Source organism: Phodopus roborovskii, unplaced genomic scaffold (genome assembly GCF_943737965.1).
Source record: "Phodopus roborovskii unplaced genomic scaffold, PHOROB, whole genome shotgun sequence".
NCBI lineage: Eukaryota > Metazoa > Chordata > Mammalia > Rodentia > Cricetidae > Phodopus > Phodopus roborovskii.
Window position 1 is genome coordinate 6603058 of NW_026126485.1, and position 16662 is coordinate 6619719.

General features: G+C 40.4%; 1 protein-coding gene across 2 annotated transcripts in view; it reads right to left on the reverse strand.

Moving 5' to 3' along the window:
- Positions 1-16662, reverse strand: part of Larp4b (La ribonucleoprotein 4B) — a 77052-nt gene that overhangs the window by 21111 nt on the left and 39279 nt on the right. For both annotated transcript variants that reach the window (XM_051194771.1, XM_051194772.1), the window contains 5 exons: positions 14376-14523; positions 13843-13989; positions 6266-6344; positions 4586-4722; positions 2606-2709 (listed from right to left, as the gene is read on the reverse strand). In XM_051194771.1, coding sequence (XP_051050728.1) covers positions 2606-2709; positions 4586-4722; positions 6266-6344; positions 13843-13989; positions 14376-14523 — 615 coding nt within the window. The remainder of the gene's footprint in view (positions 1-2605; positions 2710-4585; positions 4723-6265; positions 6345-13842; positions 13990-14375; positions 14524-16662) is intronic.

The window sequence follows — 16662 nt, forward strand, 5'->3', positions numbered from 1 at the left end:
AAATCACCAACAGCTTTCCCTACTCACAAGGAACTGAATTATGAACAGTAGGGGCTGGGGATGTAGCTGGCTTGGAAGCATGCTTTGCAATGCACACAGAAGGCCTGGGTTTGACCTTGAATACCACATCAAGTGAGCACTGTGGTACATGTCTAACTCTAGCACTAAGGTAGAAGCAGAACAGTTAAGTTCAGGGTCATCCTCAAAATTCAGGGCCAACTGGGGTACATGAATCCTTAATAGAAGAGGATAGAGAGGGGGAGGCAGAGTACAGGGAAGGGGAGAGAGGGAAGGGGGGAGGAAGAAAACTTATCAGCAGACTGATACACAATTTTCTTTTAAAAAATAGCTTTAAAAAGCTGGGTATTGATGGCACACGCCTTTAATCCCAGCACTTGGGAGGCAGAGGCAGGCGGATCTCTGTGAGTTAGTTACAGAGCTAGCTCCAGGACAGGCTCCAAAGCAATAGAGAAACCCTGTCTCAAAAAACAAAAACACAAGCAAACAGCATGAAAAACAAAAATATTAGCTGATCTAGATTTACAGTCCCATATAACACAAGTAAAAAGCAGAAAGATAAAACATGTGCTATAAGGCTTTTGGACACCTGCCATCAGCAGACTAGGAAAGAATGAGAATAGAATGGGCCAACAGTGCTCAGCCTAGGGTTTCCGGGTCATAGGATGGGCAAGTCTCCAGAGCTTTGTGGAAGGCTCTCTTTAGGCCACTTGCCAGAAACAAACCAACTACAATGATTAGGTAGAATAACCCTACAGCCAACTCACTGGGCAGCCAGAATAGCAAAAGAGAATAGTAAACAAGAGCAAGTAAGAGAGCAAGTAAACAAGAGTATGCCTATATGAAGGCTGTTCTGAGCCACTTCACAAATGTGCAGAAACCAAACTGGCAACAAGTAATTAATTTCTTACCTGTGTTTTAGAGCTGGGCACCTTGCTAATTGGCTCAGAATAGCCTTGAACTCCTGGGCTTAAATAAACCTTCCTGCCTTAGTCTCAAGTAGCTGGGACTATGTGTACACAGCACCAAGGATCTAACTGCATCTCAAAATATTTATTCTATAGAATTTGAAACTATTCAGTACCTAGTGGAGCAATGATCACATATATAGATAAATATAAAAGGGTGGGCTATATGAGAAATAATCAGATTAACTTTAAAATAAGACAAATGACACTGTCAGCAGACAAAGATACCAGAATAGTTACTCAATGCCCATTTCAAATGCCCAGAAAGAGGAAGCTTGAGAATGATAGACACAGAATGATAAACGTCAAAGCTCTGCCATAGAAAGCCTATAACCAAAATGCTTTAAACCAATAATACAATAACCTAAAAGTCAGAGAAAGACATGTTATATAGAAAGGAACAAAGGACAAAACTGGCCAACTATCCTTCCAAGAAGAAACAATGTGTTTAAAATACAGGAAGAGAAAAGCTCCATCAATACAGAAACTAAAGCCAAAAAAAAAAAAAAAAAAAAACCTTTAATGAGCTCAATATCAGGATTCTCCCAAACACACTAAAATGGAAAAGGTGTTTTTCAGTACAAATGTGTATACCAAAAGTATGTATCATAAGCTATCTCACAGGAATCAGGCAAAAGGACAAACAGAACCTGACAGAAAGACTAGAGACAGGTTTGTCCAACTTTTACATGTTGCAACAAGGTGACTTCAACAAAGTTCACAAAACAAACATACATAGAAACTCATCCTGGCTTAATTAAGTTTACAATTTTGTGTTAGATGGCATTTCTAGTTACCCTATGCTGCATGCAGCTGACAGGCTGCAGGCTGGACATGCCTGACAGCACTAAAAATGGTAAATATTAGGGCCTGCCCTATATTATGAGTTAAAGGGCAGCCTAAGGAGACAAAAAACAAAAAAAAAACCCCAAGCCCAAATAAACAAGAACAGAAGCAAACAAAACTGTAAAATGATAGAGCCACATCATACACCCTCCTCATCCAATTACTCTTTCTTAACCAATACATATCTAAACCCATTTCATTTTGTAATTTCTAACTACAGAAACATACAATATATTTGTAAATTTAAATACACAGAGAAATCCTGAGACCAAATGACATGACAGTCATTCTTCACACTGTAATTATTATTGTGCACATCTGGAAAAAGTTGTACTTTTTTCTCAAATAAGCCCTATCAATAACATATGAAATTCATATACAAATAGATGCTGTTATGCTAAAGAGTGAGGGGAGCCTTGGCAGATTCCATGGCAGACGAGGGTGATTGAAGGAGAGACACAAACACGCCAGCCAGCCAGAGCTTAAGTTAGAAAGGGGAGGGAAGGGGGAAGTAAGAGAAAAGACAGAACCACAGAGACAGAGGGAGGGAGACAGGAAAAGTGCTGTCTGCCCCCAGGGGAACAGCAGGAAAGAAGAGTGGGAGAGAGCAGAAGTGGTGGAGGACCTTCTTTTAAAGGGGTCCTTTGCACCTAGGCTGACCAGGGTACTGCCTGAGTGCATTTTGCCAGGTGACAAGGGCAGGCCAGCATAATGCCTGAATCCTTACAGGCGCCAGGAAAATGTCAAGTACCACAAGTAGAGGAAGGACTTACTTCCACAGGGGTAGATTCAGATATTTCACGCAGTATTACTATGCACCGGTTTTGATTTGGCCTTACTTTCTCTCCCTTCTCATCTACTTGGACCAAAGGTAAAGCTGTGAAGAAAAAAGAAAAAAACACACACACGTTATATGATGCTCCAACAGAATGTGAGCACTCATTACACACCAGAGAAACACTTTACACATGGCAAACTTATGACATGTTCAAAACCAACACAAGCTTCTAAACCAAATAAACCCATCTTGTACGTTCAATTTTCAAAATGAAGGAACATGTAAATCTAAAAGGTCCTGAAAAAGCTACCAAATATACACACAATGAGGTAGTAGCTGTAGAGCAAATAGATCAAACAGATACTAAAAGCACTCACTAGACATAGGGTTAATGGTTATCTCCTTCCTATAGTAAAACTTGACAGTTTTAGTGAGTGGCATTGGGGTATGATACCTAAGAATAGTCCAACAGACTTAGTGTAGTGAAGTATAGATACATAAAGCCAAATTGCTGGTCTTTTAAACTAGATCAGATGGAATCAAACTCATCTATACTCCCCCAGTCTGTATTTTAAATGGCAATACTGGAAAGTAAACTATTGCCTTAGGAAATACCTATAGTGCTTCAAGTTCCTACTGATAATTATGCTTGCCAGTTCTTTAACTTTTTGTATAAGGATAGACAAATGAAAATTTTTATTTGTGATTAGAAAATCCAGTTAAAAAGGTCAGCAACACGGCTCAATCAAGTAAAGTCACTTAAGGTGCTCAAGCTCATTGACTCAAGATCAATCTCCAAAACTCATGGAATAATAATTCCAAGTGTTGCTCTGACTTCCATGTGGCACTGTGGCGCACCCCCCCCACCACCAATAATATACTTTCTAAAAGGTCTTTTAAATCCAATTAAGTTGTAAAGGAAGATACCAAACTATTAATATCACTGTTAAGTCAGGTACATACAAGAAAAATTTCGAAATGACTGTCTCATCAATGCATAGGGACAAGACAACTAAGACATACATCCACAAAAAAAAAGGGGGGGGGCTGGTTGGTGAGAAATAAGACTTTCAAACACAGCACTGTCTGATCATCAGTATGGATGTGCTAATTAAACTATATGTGCCCTGTGTACCATGTTCTCTGTGAAGAAGACACTACAGTTGGAGCACACATACACCAGTCCCAAGGAAGGGAATAGGAAAAATCACTCACCTGAAATTTGTAGCTTGAGTACAGAACATGAAATTTTTATAATGAAAAGGTCTAATATAAAAGGAAATCAACACATCATAGCAATGTCTGTACAGAAAGCATCACAAGGCCAGCAAAGTGTTGGGTGGAGCAGAACTATCCTTACTAGTCTTATTGTTGTGATGTTTCACATATGTACCCATGTGTCAAAGCTAACTGGCTACAGCCTTTACATGTAGCACTTTATGCCAATTATATATCTAGGGTAAAATCAGATTTTCTCTTTTAAGAAAATAAAAAATCAAGTAGGATACAAATAAACAACAATTTTGGTACAAAAAATAACACTTCTGAGATCTATATTCCTAAAGTGTCTGTGGACTTACTATGGAGTATTTAAACATTAATGTTATTTGTCAAATTTCCAAGAAACAGCTTCATTTATAATAGCTAAGGAAAAATCACAACAATATTTCATCATAACTTAAGAGACTAGTTGGAAAGAAGACCCTTTAGTAGCTAAACAAATATATTTCATAAAAGTCATTTATTTTGTCTTTCATTAATTTAGAAGCTGTCTTTACAATAAAATCTCTAGTGAGAAAGTTCCTCTTCTCTCAGTCAGTGCTCCTGTTACAGAGAGCTGGTCAGAAAAGGAGGCCCGAAGTATTTAATTCACCCCTAAGTCTTATCTGACAGGTTCTAGTGAAAAGGCATTTCTTAAGACAGATAATGTGAAGACAACAAACAATCTTTTCACCTTAAATCATCATCTACTTACATCTTAGCACTTCAACAATCAAATCCACATCAGTACTGAGTTTCTTGATATGGTCAAGGTTAGCTACAGTTGTAATTGGCACATACTGATCACTATCCATCTGGGATATAAGATACATGTCGCTAGCAAGATTCTCCCTGTTAAAAGAAAACAAACTCTTTTTAACTGATAGATGCAATCAAAATTAACCAGTGGATTAATTCTTTTAAAATGCAGTTATAGCCAGGTGGTAGAGGCGCATGCCTTAAATCCCAGCATTTGGCAGGCAGAGACAGGCAGATTTTTGTGAATTCGAGGTCAGAATGATCTACAGAGCAAATTCAAAGATAGGCTCCAAAGCTACAGAGAAACAAAACAAACAAAAAGCAGTTATAGCCAGGCATACTTTTATGCCTTTAATCCCAGCACTCAGGAGACAAGTGTAGGTAGATCTCTCTCTTAGTTGGAGGCTAGCTTGGTCTACAGAGAAAATTCCAGGGTAGCCAGAGCTACAGAGAAGCCCTATCTTGAGAAGCAAAACAAAATAAAAGACACAATTATAGCTATTCTGGACAGTATTTGAGTAATTTATAAACAATGCACTTTTTTTTAAAACAATAAGAAAACCCAGCTAAATGAATAAAAAAAAAAAAAAAAAAAAAAAAGCTACAAGAAATAAAGGCCAGGAGAAAGTCAGTACCCCAAAGGCACCATAAAAGCTGGACACTGCAGATCAGCTCTAGTATCTAGGCAGCCAGAGCCAACAAAGAAGGAAACAGGATCAGCACTGTCACCCAGGGCAGAAGGTACACCATACCATCAGCAATCAGGACAAGATGTACCACTTCCTGGCATTTGGGCCAAAGAAAATGCTTCCTGCAAATTCTCAAAAAAGACTGTGTGTAATATAACACACAAAGTCTCAAAACACCACAAATAAAATCCAGTAATGGATTTCACAGGCCCTTTTACATAGTGTCTCAGTGAAGGTCAGTCAGAGTTCAGTCAAAGAGACTGAGGAAACTGTTTATCCCTTATCTACATGACAACACTTGAAGCTATGGGTTTGTGAATGGCAAAGAACTGGGCTTGGCACAAATCATTTATTTTTACACCACACCATTAGCTAAAACTCAAAATTGTGCTAAGCTGTGATGAGAAGAAGAAAGGAGGCTCAGGCATTGTCCCATCATCTTAAGCAGGCTCTCTAGTCATTTTGGGACTTTCATGAGACATGGTGGTATCCTCAAAGCTACAAGAGACTTCATTTGTGGCCAGTTACTTCATACTCAACCCCATCCACATGTCTGATAACTTAAAGGTTCATCACTAACTTAAAGGTTTGACTACAGTTTTCAACAACAAACAAAATGTCATTTAAGGGGGAAAAGCCAAACATGTACCTTAAACGTGAGCACTATATAAATAAAACAGCCCACTAAAGCAGTGTTTGGCCATTTATGCAGGAATCTATAGTGAAACAGAAATCCAGACAATCATCACCAAAATGGATCTGAGGCAAACTCTTGGGGATTCCTGGCCTAAGGGTCACTACCAGTTCTGTACAACATTTCTGATGAATAGACAGGCATGAAATTAGTCATTCAAAAATATACTACTATGAAAATTCACATCTGTAGACAATAAACTATGTACAACACATGAGATATTAGGCATTAGAAAAAGTACTAATAGCCTTACCTAGATAAGCAGAATTCCAAAGTTTTTTTGAGTACTTCCCGAGGGTCTTCCTGGCTTTCTGATTGAGACTCATTTCCTCCTATACAGAAGTAATGAACAACAACTCAGAAAAAAATAGCTTAAAATTTACCAAGTAAGTAATACAGAATAGCACTCCAGTGTTTTTGTCTGCATATATGCACAATAATATGAAAAGTGCTATTTTACCTGCTAGGAAAAAGTAAACCATGAAAAGTTGAGAAAACAATGATTAAATTTCATTAATGAAGTTTAGCAGTTCACAAAGGACAGTAAAATCTAAAGCAAAGAATCAGAACAAAAAACAAAAACCAATTGGAAACAAAAAGGGAAGGCTGAAGATATTGACACATCCATTTGGATGAAGCTCTATGGGAGAACTTTAAATTTTCCTTCCAATATCCAGCTAAAGGGACAAGTTAGAAACCATCTTATTAAAGAGACCTTATGAGAAGGTGTTAAATCAGATTCTCAGACACAAAAACTCTTCCTACATTTAAAGGAAACAGCTCAGGAAAGATGTTTGGTGGCAATGTAGGTTATATGTGTGTATGGGGTCACAGATATCAGCAGGAGACAAACGGCCTCTGGCAGAGTGAAGTCAAGTCTGGGCTAGCACTCAGGGCATCTTATGAACTAGTCTTTAATGTCACAGAGATGAAAGGTACTGGAATACTAAAGAGTGTTCCTACATAAGTCAGCCAAGCAAACACAAAAGACACTTGTATTCTAAAAGTCAAGGTTAAAGACCATGAAAAAGCAATGACAAAGTATGAGAATTTAGAATAGACAGTTCACATAGTGTTATGCTAAACTTTCAAAAAATCCATCTTCACTATCAAAAAGAAAACTAAACTGCTAAAATAACCAAGGAACAAAACAAACAAGACCATGAGACTTGATAGTGAAAACATGACCTATCGATCCCTAATCTGGAGATTTGCCTCATTTAAACTCACATTCCATTCCCCATATTGAAGAGGTATTTGCTTATTACAGGAAGTGCAAATTCAGCCTAAATGAAGTAAGGCCCTGCTCCTCAAGAGGCCAACATTCCACTGAGAGAGGAAGACAATGGACAGCTAAAGGAGCCACGGCCAGCATAATGAGGCTGAAGTGACCCAAAGGAAAATAGCCTGGGCAAGGGACCAGCAGCATGGTGCTTCCCCACATGGAAGGTGCCATCTGAATCAGTGCAGGAAAGTGGAAGTGAAGTTCCAGGCAAAGGCCCTGAGAGAAGAGTCAGCAGACAGTAAGGTGGCTAGTAAAACTGAGTGAAGAAAATGGGGGGGGGGGGGACCCACAATGAAGCATGTATTAGTCAGATCAAGGAGGCTATTTGAAATATAAATTGATTATAATTAGGAACCAATTTGGGGGTGACACTTTGGGAAGACCACCATGGTTCCATGGCACAGTCACAGCAGTATAATTAGGAGGCTAACACAATCACTGAGGGCAGACCACCATTCAAGACCATTGTGTGCTGAAGTCAAGTAACACAAAAGCCCTGCCACTTAGCCCAGTGGCTTTTCAACCTTCCACTCTGAAGCAACAGGAAAGCCAGTGGCTGCAGAAGTCATCTGGTGGCCCCTAACAACTATCATGGAAATGTGAAGTATGTAGACTATGGAAGGCAGAGAGGGGGCAAGAGAAGAAAATTGTCTAGTGGTGTGAAGGAATCACCAACTAAAATGAGACAGGGGACTGGGGAGATAGTTTAGTTGGCATGTGCTTGTTGTGCAGGCTGAGTGTGATGGTACACATTTGTAAATCTATAAACACTGGTGGGAAGTGGGGGTTTGGCAGAGACAGGCAGATCCTTGGAGACTGCTAATCAACTACTTACTCCAGCCTAACTAGTGAGCTCTCTATCCCACTGAGAGACCTCGTATGCCTCCTGAGATTGGTGGTTGGCTTCTGGTCTTATGCATATGCATGTGGTGTGTGTGTGTGTGTGTGTGTGTGTGTGTGTGTGTGTGTGTGTGTGTGTGTGCGCGCGCACATTCATTCACACACAGAAAAAAAAAAAAAAAAAAAAAAAAAAAAACAGGGTGAGATGTAACTCAAGGGTAGGCAGAGTGCTGCCAAGATAGAAGCCTAAGGTTCAATCATGAGGGATAAGAACAACCAAAAAACAAAAACAGACCTGTCCAGCTGCATAAATACAATTTTCAAACTGTAAGTACAGCTATGAGCCTTGAACAGATTTGGGGGGTGGGGACTGATCAGGAGATTGGGACAGTTAGCACAGAACACTGTTCTGAAAGACCTAGATGGAGGGGCATAAGTATGCTGAAGAATAAAAAAGAAGATACTGTGTAAGTATGAGGGAAACTGATCTAGTACTGCAGGACTGAGTAACATCAGTGAGACTCCAGATGACTTACCACCAGCAAGATGTAGCTACAGGACTGAGGCTATTTTCTTTTGAAAAAATAACATAAAGATAAATAAAATAAACGAAACAATGGTTTCCTAGGCATGTATAAGTTACTCCTAAACCCTAACTACAGAACTGTAAGAAATCAATGGGACTTCAGCAGGTGACCAAGGTCAACACCACAATGTTAAGTTTCTTTGACTATTGCCAAGTGTGTATGTCACATGAAAATGTACTTTATCTTTATGGACGTCTCTCTACTCCATAATATAATCATGGCAATGGGAAATAAATCAGAAGACTTTCAAAATGCTCCTCCTCATTCAAATGCTCCTTTGTTTACCAAAAACAAAGAAAGTCTAAGAACTGTTAAAGAGCAAGTAGCTCAAAGTAACATAATGACTAAATGTAATGTGGTGTTCAAGGCAAGATCCTGAACAGGAAGAAAGACATTGGGCAGAATGTGTCACTACTCATTTAGATTTGTGGTAAATGCATCACAGAAGATGAGAAGAAAAGGCTAGGGCTTCTGAGGGCACCTGCTGTCAAAGCGGACAGTTGCACTGACATACTTGACAATGGGTCTTTCCCACTCCTTTCTGGAAGAAGCATTAAGAACTGTTTCTAATAGTCACCATGAGGCCCTGTGGAAGCTCTAGGTAAAATTCACAGTAACAGTGCCCACCCTATGAGTGGGCTTCCAGGATTTTCAAACTCTGGTCCTGCCCAGCCTGAGACTCTAGAATTTACCAACTACAGTTCAAGTTTTCTATTGTGGCTCTGGCTCCTAAAGACAGAAATCTCTGCTCTGTGCTGTGTTTCAATTCACTTCTGTTCACTACTGTAGTTATCCCGTGAGACTAATCTTCTTCCTGGAGCTGAGGCTATTTCAGATGTTAGTTCTGGAGCCCTCAGGTGTGGAACTGGAAGCTTCATCACCCTCACATACAGACATCCTAAGTGCTGCTGTGTCTATTTGCTTACTGGGTAGTTTCGCTAAGTTTTATTGGGTACAAGTCCTTACCATGTGATAACAGATACTACCTGTTAGAAATAACAAATTATAATGTTTATAAAGTTGGATTTATTAAGTTTTTCTTTTACTGGTCTTCCTCTAGAGGTTGTACACAAGAAATCTTAATATAAGATCAAGCACTTTTATTAGTTTTATTTTTTTGTTTAATCTATGATCACTTGAAATTAATTTTTTATGTATGGTATCAAACATGAATGAGGTTGTTTGTTTATGGCATATGGCAATGCCACTCTTCCAGCAAAAGCTGTTGAAATGCTATTCTTTCTTCTGCCTCTGCAAGTCTGTCAAGGTAATACTGACACAATGACAGAGCAATACACAAAAACACATGAAAGGCCTAGAAATCAATCCTCATATGTGTGGTCAAATGATCTTTAATAAGCATGCTTAGGCTGGTGAAAGTGCTGGAAAACTCAGTGTCTATGTGCACAGACGGGCGGGGGGTGGGGCGGGACACGGGACGACATTTCATGCTGTATGTTTCATCATGCAGAAAAAAAAAAGAAGGAAAAGTTGGGCATGGTGGCACACTTCAGAAATTCCAGCACTTGGGAGAAGTCAGGAAGAGTATGAGTTCCAGGCCAGCATGACAACACCTCACCTTAAAACAAGGTGGACACAGAAAGACATGGCATGTTAGCATTAATCAAAAGAAAACACGGACAGGTGCATTTGTTTCAGAAGAATAGACTTTAAAGCAATGAAAGCTGCTTTAATGATAGAGGGCCAGATCTCCATGAAGAGTAACAAGGTCTAATATATACATGACTTACAACAAAGCATCAAAACACGAGGCTAAAACAGTACAAGCACCATGCAGACAGTTGGTGGCTCCTTACATACTAAATACACTTTACCACGTAATACAGTACTCATACGCCTTAATGTGTAATCAAAGGATTCAAAACCTCCTCCACATACACAAAAACCTGCACACTAATATGCATCATCACCTTATTAATTACTATCAAACCATTTTTCAACAAATGACTGGATAAACTGGGCTTTGCTAGAATAATTCAGGCTAAAATAGCAGTGAGCCCATGTGAGGACATGAAAGGACCACAAATGCATATTACTAAGTAGAAGAAGTCAAGCTGAAAAGGCTACCCAGTAAATGATTCCTCTCTGCTATCCTGAAAAGGTTACAAAGACAAAACAAAACAACAAAAACAGTCACTGCCCAGGGCTGGGGAAGAGGAGTTGATATAGAAAGCACAAGTGATTACTTAAGCAGTGGGACTATCCACAGTGTACACACTGACAACAAATGTTATGTGCTTGAGATGTATAATACCAAGAAGTATGCCCAATATAAACTATAAACCATGGGCTTTGGGTGATAATGGTATCTGCACACAGGCTCATCAGTTGTAAAACACAACACTCTGTGGAGTGTTGTTGACAGTGGGGGAGGCTGCACAGTGTATGGGCAAGCACATAAGGAAACTGTACTTTGCTCTACTTTGCTGTGAATTTAAAACCACTCTTTAAAAAAAAGTAATGTCTTTGCTGAAAATCGATTAAAGTGTGGCAAGTAAGTGACTGTGGAGTCCCTCTCTCTAAAAGGCACCTCTGTGTCACCCTTCCAAGTCTCAGGTAACCCTAAGGCAATGGAGGTAAGACTATGAAGACTGAAGGCTGGAGAAGAGTGCTAGAGGGTCTTCCACACACCACACGGTACTGTACTGACCTCACTGCAGCTGTTATCACTTTATTTACTATTAGTGGGGGAGGGAGCTCACAAAGCTACCCCCCACTGTTAATAGGTACGGAGAGAGGGGGTACTTTCTTCGGTGATACAGGCACCAATAGGCTGCCAATGTCCCAGTGACAAGCCCCAGTTCATGTTCAGGAAGTAACAATAATTAAACTCAGTGGGTAAGACATCATGGTCAGAGAGGTGGCTGGAAAGAAGAGTTTCGGGGCGGGGGCGGGGGGGGTTGGGGGGAATGACCCAAATTTCAACATATACATGGGTTAAACTGTCAAAAGAATAATACATAACTTCTACTTCTCCTCCTCTTTTTCCTCTTTCTCCTTCTTCATGGTTTTTCAAGATAGGGTTTCTCTGTGTAACAGCCCTGGCTGTCCTGGAATTCACTTTGTAGACCAGGCTGGCCTCAAAAGCAGAGATCAGTCTGACTCTGCTGGGATTAAAGGCATGTGCCAGACTAATAATAAAATATTAAAAGAACAAAGATGCCTGAGACTATTAGTCATGGAAATTCAAGCTTAATCACAGTGGGCTCTGCTAGCTACACCTCGGAGAGTGGCTGACTGGGCTCCTGGGAAATGCTAACCCACTGCAGTGGAGAGTGGCTTCACGGTTCCTCTCTCCTTACTCTTCCCTTTATTTGATTTAGATCCACAGTGCTCAGGGTTGAATCCAGTGCCTATGTTAGCATTTTACAAACTGATTTGGTTTTGTAGATTATACCAGAAACAAAACTGCAGACAAGGAATCGCTTTGCTACTACCTATAAGTATTTCACATTGGCACTTCCATGCCATATTATGACATGTTATTGTATTTTTGATACTATCTACTTTGTATTTCTTGCATAATTTGTTCCCAGTCTGAGATTTAGATACATTCTAAACTTTAAATTATTTTTGATCCTGTTCATTTCACTATTAGGATCCCCACCTGTTATTTTCCTTTTTGAAATACAGTTTAAATGTACAACATTCCCTTGTTTTCAATAAAAAGGGACCCTCACTATGACTCCAGTTTACCCCAAAGTCCTGTCACTTCTGCATCATTAGGCAGTTAGTGGTAGTTAACAAGGAGAAGCTGGTCACATCAAATTGCTACATGCTGGTGAACCCTTGCTTACATGGAGTTTTAAATCACTTTAAATTTAAGATGGCTAATTTATAGTTACCAGAAAGCAAAGTGATTTTAATTTTTTCTAAGTTCTTACCATATTCATTTGACCACAGTTTTTAATTGTCTGGGAATTTTATATCATGCACTCCAATCACACTCATCTCCCAGTCTCTCTGTATCCCTAAAACCTGCTGCGCCCTCCCCCCCACACACAAAGAAAGCCAAAGAAGCATAAAAATAATAAAAAAGAAAACACTTCACTTTCCCTCCTGTCTTTCTCACCTCTTCATCCTAGAGATACTGGGAGCTGCTGTGTAGCACACAGTATACCCCTCTGTCCAAACTGCTTTACTCATTGTGTAATGAGTCATTGGTCAGGCTCAAGGCTCTGGCCTTGGCACGCCTTCAATATCGGATGCCCACCGACATTCCTCTCCGATATCTTGCAGTTGCCAGGAGTCATGGAGATCCTGGGGCTATAGTTCCGCAGGATCAGTCCATTCACAGATGTTGGGGTTTACCCTGGATGTGTGCCTGGGTGGCAGCTGAGTTGGCTAGTCCAGGCCACTGGAACCACTCCTATCGGGCGAGGGGCGGAGCCAGCTCTCAAGGTTAGGGGTGGGGCGAGCTTTCCCAAGTGGGTACTAGGGCCAGCTCTCCTATTAGGGGCGGGGCCAGCCTTCCCTGTGCTGGCTGATCAGATTTAAAGCAGTAGGCTCTACCACAGTGTGTAAAAAAAAAAACAAAAAAACTTAATGTGGACCCTAGCTTCTTCGGGTCTGACAACTCCATTTCCCGATCACTAAGACAATGATTCCCTAGACTTCCAAATGCTGACTGAGGAGACAGGACTTGATTTAAAACCTGAGGCCATTACACACTGCAACAATAAGAAACGAAAACAAAAAGGGAGAAATTGTAGTCAACATGCTTACTTTCTTCCTGCTACTCACTGCACTGACAAAGGGTACACAGTTCAAATCTTCTGGTTTCCAGGACTCTGCAGTAAAGCTTCAATTGCTTCCATCACTGTATTTATTCTCTCTGCCACACTCAGTCCAATACTAACTCTCCATCTCTGCCTCAACACTTCATCCTGCCAATAACCTTGTGTTCCTCATAACTCCGATGCCATTTGTCCCAGAAGCTAACTGATAATATCCAGCATACCTTCCCCTCCAGGGTCTCATTTCTTTCTGAATCCATTAGTTTCAAGGAACATTAAAGGTACACTGTTTAAAGATAGAGCACAAAACTAAATTTTTAAAATCAAAGTAAGTGAAAACAAATCCAAAAAGTAGGCGTACCTGTATCATTACTTTCAGGCAGAGGTTCATATTCTGAGTGATCCAGGGCCAGAGTACTCATATCTGTCTGGTCCGCCTCCTGTAAGTCTGACAGTGCTGTATTCTCATGACTTTTGTCACCATCGCCATTGGCATTCAATCCTATAACTGCAATTGTATCCCAAAAGGCTGTGTTAGAATAACAACTTTCCTTTAAAATAAACCTTACATTGGTGTTTACTCAAAGTTTTTAATTGGATTGTAAAGCTCCCAAGGAACTAAACCAGTGCTTCTTAACCTTCCTAATGCTGGGGCCCTTTCATACAGTTCCTCATGTTGTGATGACCCCAACCATAAATTTATTTCATTGCTATTTGAATCGTAATGTAAATATCTGTTTTCTGGTAGTCTTAGGTCTACCCCTGTGAAAAGGTTGAGAGCTGCTGCTCTAAATACTGTCATAAACCAGAACACAAATGTGAATGGAGAAAGCAGATTAAAATCTTAAGGAAGGCAAAGGCTTAAAAGCAGGCTGCTCCAGCCTCACTACTCACCCTGCTGGTGGCAGTCTGCAGGATGGCCAGGAGCCTCCTCCCATGCGGCACTCACACCAACAGCTGCGCTATTTGCTTCCAAATGTAACATATGTGTCCCCCATACTTTCGCATTAGGGTTTAGCTCTGAAACCTTAGTTGTTGGGACCTAGAAAAAAAATATTCAGACACACACTCACACACACATATATATATGTATACTAAGTTCAACCAAATGCTGCTTTGTTAGTTTACAGTTAAAAATAAATTAATTAATGTTAAGAGAATATAGGCTTAAAAGGCTAATAAGCCCAGCTATTCACACACACACACACACACACACACACACACACACCCACCCACCCACCCACCCACCCACCCCTTTGGGAAGAAATGAGGCTCAAAAAGAAACAGAGCTGTAGTCAGAACTCCACTCAAGTCACATTTAAGTTTCTTCTAACCATAAGGCTGCTACACACTGTAATTGACAGATGCCTGCATTTCATCTCACAACCAAATAACCAATGATTTCTTTTATGACCTAACACAGATCCCAATTCACAGATCTACAAATTCAACACAATGCAGATGGAAACATTTGTTATACAGTTCCAAACACATAAGAGATGGGGGGGGGGAGGGGAGATCCTCCTAGCAGCCAAGGCTCCTGAAGCACAAGAGAAAGCCAGAGCATCCACTAAGACAGGAAAACACCTTACACTCTCAGCAGAGCTACTCGCCCCCATTCCTGAGAGAGAGCCTCCCTAAAACCTCAGCCAGGCCAGCCACTTCAGAACAACTCCCTTGAGCTGCCTGCCACAGGGGCTGCAGGTGATGTTGACACTTCTAGACTAGGACTCTCACCTGTGTTAACACCACTGGAGCTTGAATCCAACGCCCTACTGACAGCTGTGCAGTTATTTACTCTATAAACATCACCTGGAAATGACTTCTGCCAGGCTCACTTTTTAAAGTAAGAATTTTTTCTTTTCTTTTTGGAGACACAGTTTCTCTCTGTGTTGTTCAGGCTGTCCTGGAACCCCATCTGTGGACCAGGCTGTCTTTGAACTCAGATCTTCCTGCCTCTGCCTCCCAAGTAATGAGATTAAAGGTGTGCTTTATCATCACCTGGCAGAATTTCATTTTTTTGGTAGTGGACAATTGCAGAAAAGTATACTTGGTAGGGAAAGTGTAAAATCCAATGTGAAGCTCCACAGATTCAGAATGACTGACTAGTCTAACTGTATAGAAGTTTCACTGAGGTTTATAGGCCTAGGTTCTGGTTAAATGTGCACAATGTTTTTTGTTTGTTTGTTTTTCCATTTGCAGGTACTTTAATTTAAAAAAAGAAATTCAAATATTCATACTAAAAAAAGTGATGGCTTAAGGAGCGCAGCACGAGCCTGGTACTTACTGAGCACTCATTAAGTCATTAGCTCACTGGTTTCAATGACAACAATAGAATCCCATGCTTAGATGCTGGCGACCTCATCCAAAGATTTCCAGTTCAGAATATCAGAGCACGCTTACAGGACAACCACCTCCCGGGTCTTGCTTGATGTTTCTAACACAACAGCATTTCTGTAAGTCAGTCCAGTTTGTCTAGCATACCCTTTGATTTCCTTTGGGGATTATGGTCTTTGTTCATGCACTTACAATATTCCCTCACTAAGTAGATACTCTCCATTTTCATGTCTTTTTTCCTGACATAAGAAAAAACCTGGCTTTCTTCTGCTTACAAATCCTGAATGTTTCTCCAACCCAATGAAAAAATTCCAGTGGCAGTTATTTCCCAAATACTAACTCCAATTTGCCATTGCACTTCAACACACTACTTGCCTTTTCAATTACACCACCAGCCATGGCAGAGCCTCCTTAAGGGAAAAGAAAACTTAGTGTTCTACACTGGGAACAGCCAGGCTGCATTGCTCCTGGGTTCAAAGACAGTACTCATTTCTGCACTCCATAACACATGAAGCACCACTAATGTGCTATTTCAAGGAAGCATGTAGATTTGTAATTACAAACAGGTAGATTAAATCCACACTGTCTCAGGTAAGAAAAGCCACTAGTGAAGACTCTTGAACTGTTTCTGACACTGCAAGTAGAAGGCTTCGGGTCAAATAGTATTTATGTTCATCCTCTGGAAGCAACTCTGACCTTCTGTTACCTCCACTCACTGGGCAATAACTGAAACACTATGCCCACAAAACAGATGCCTAGTGAGCACCCATCTGGAACTCTTTACTTTGATAAGTATTTCCAAAATGCCAGCATTCTCTGAATAAATGGAAGCACAAAACACTGA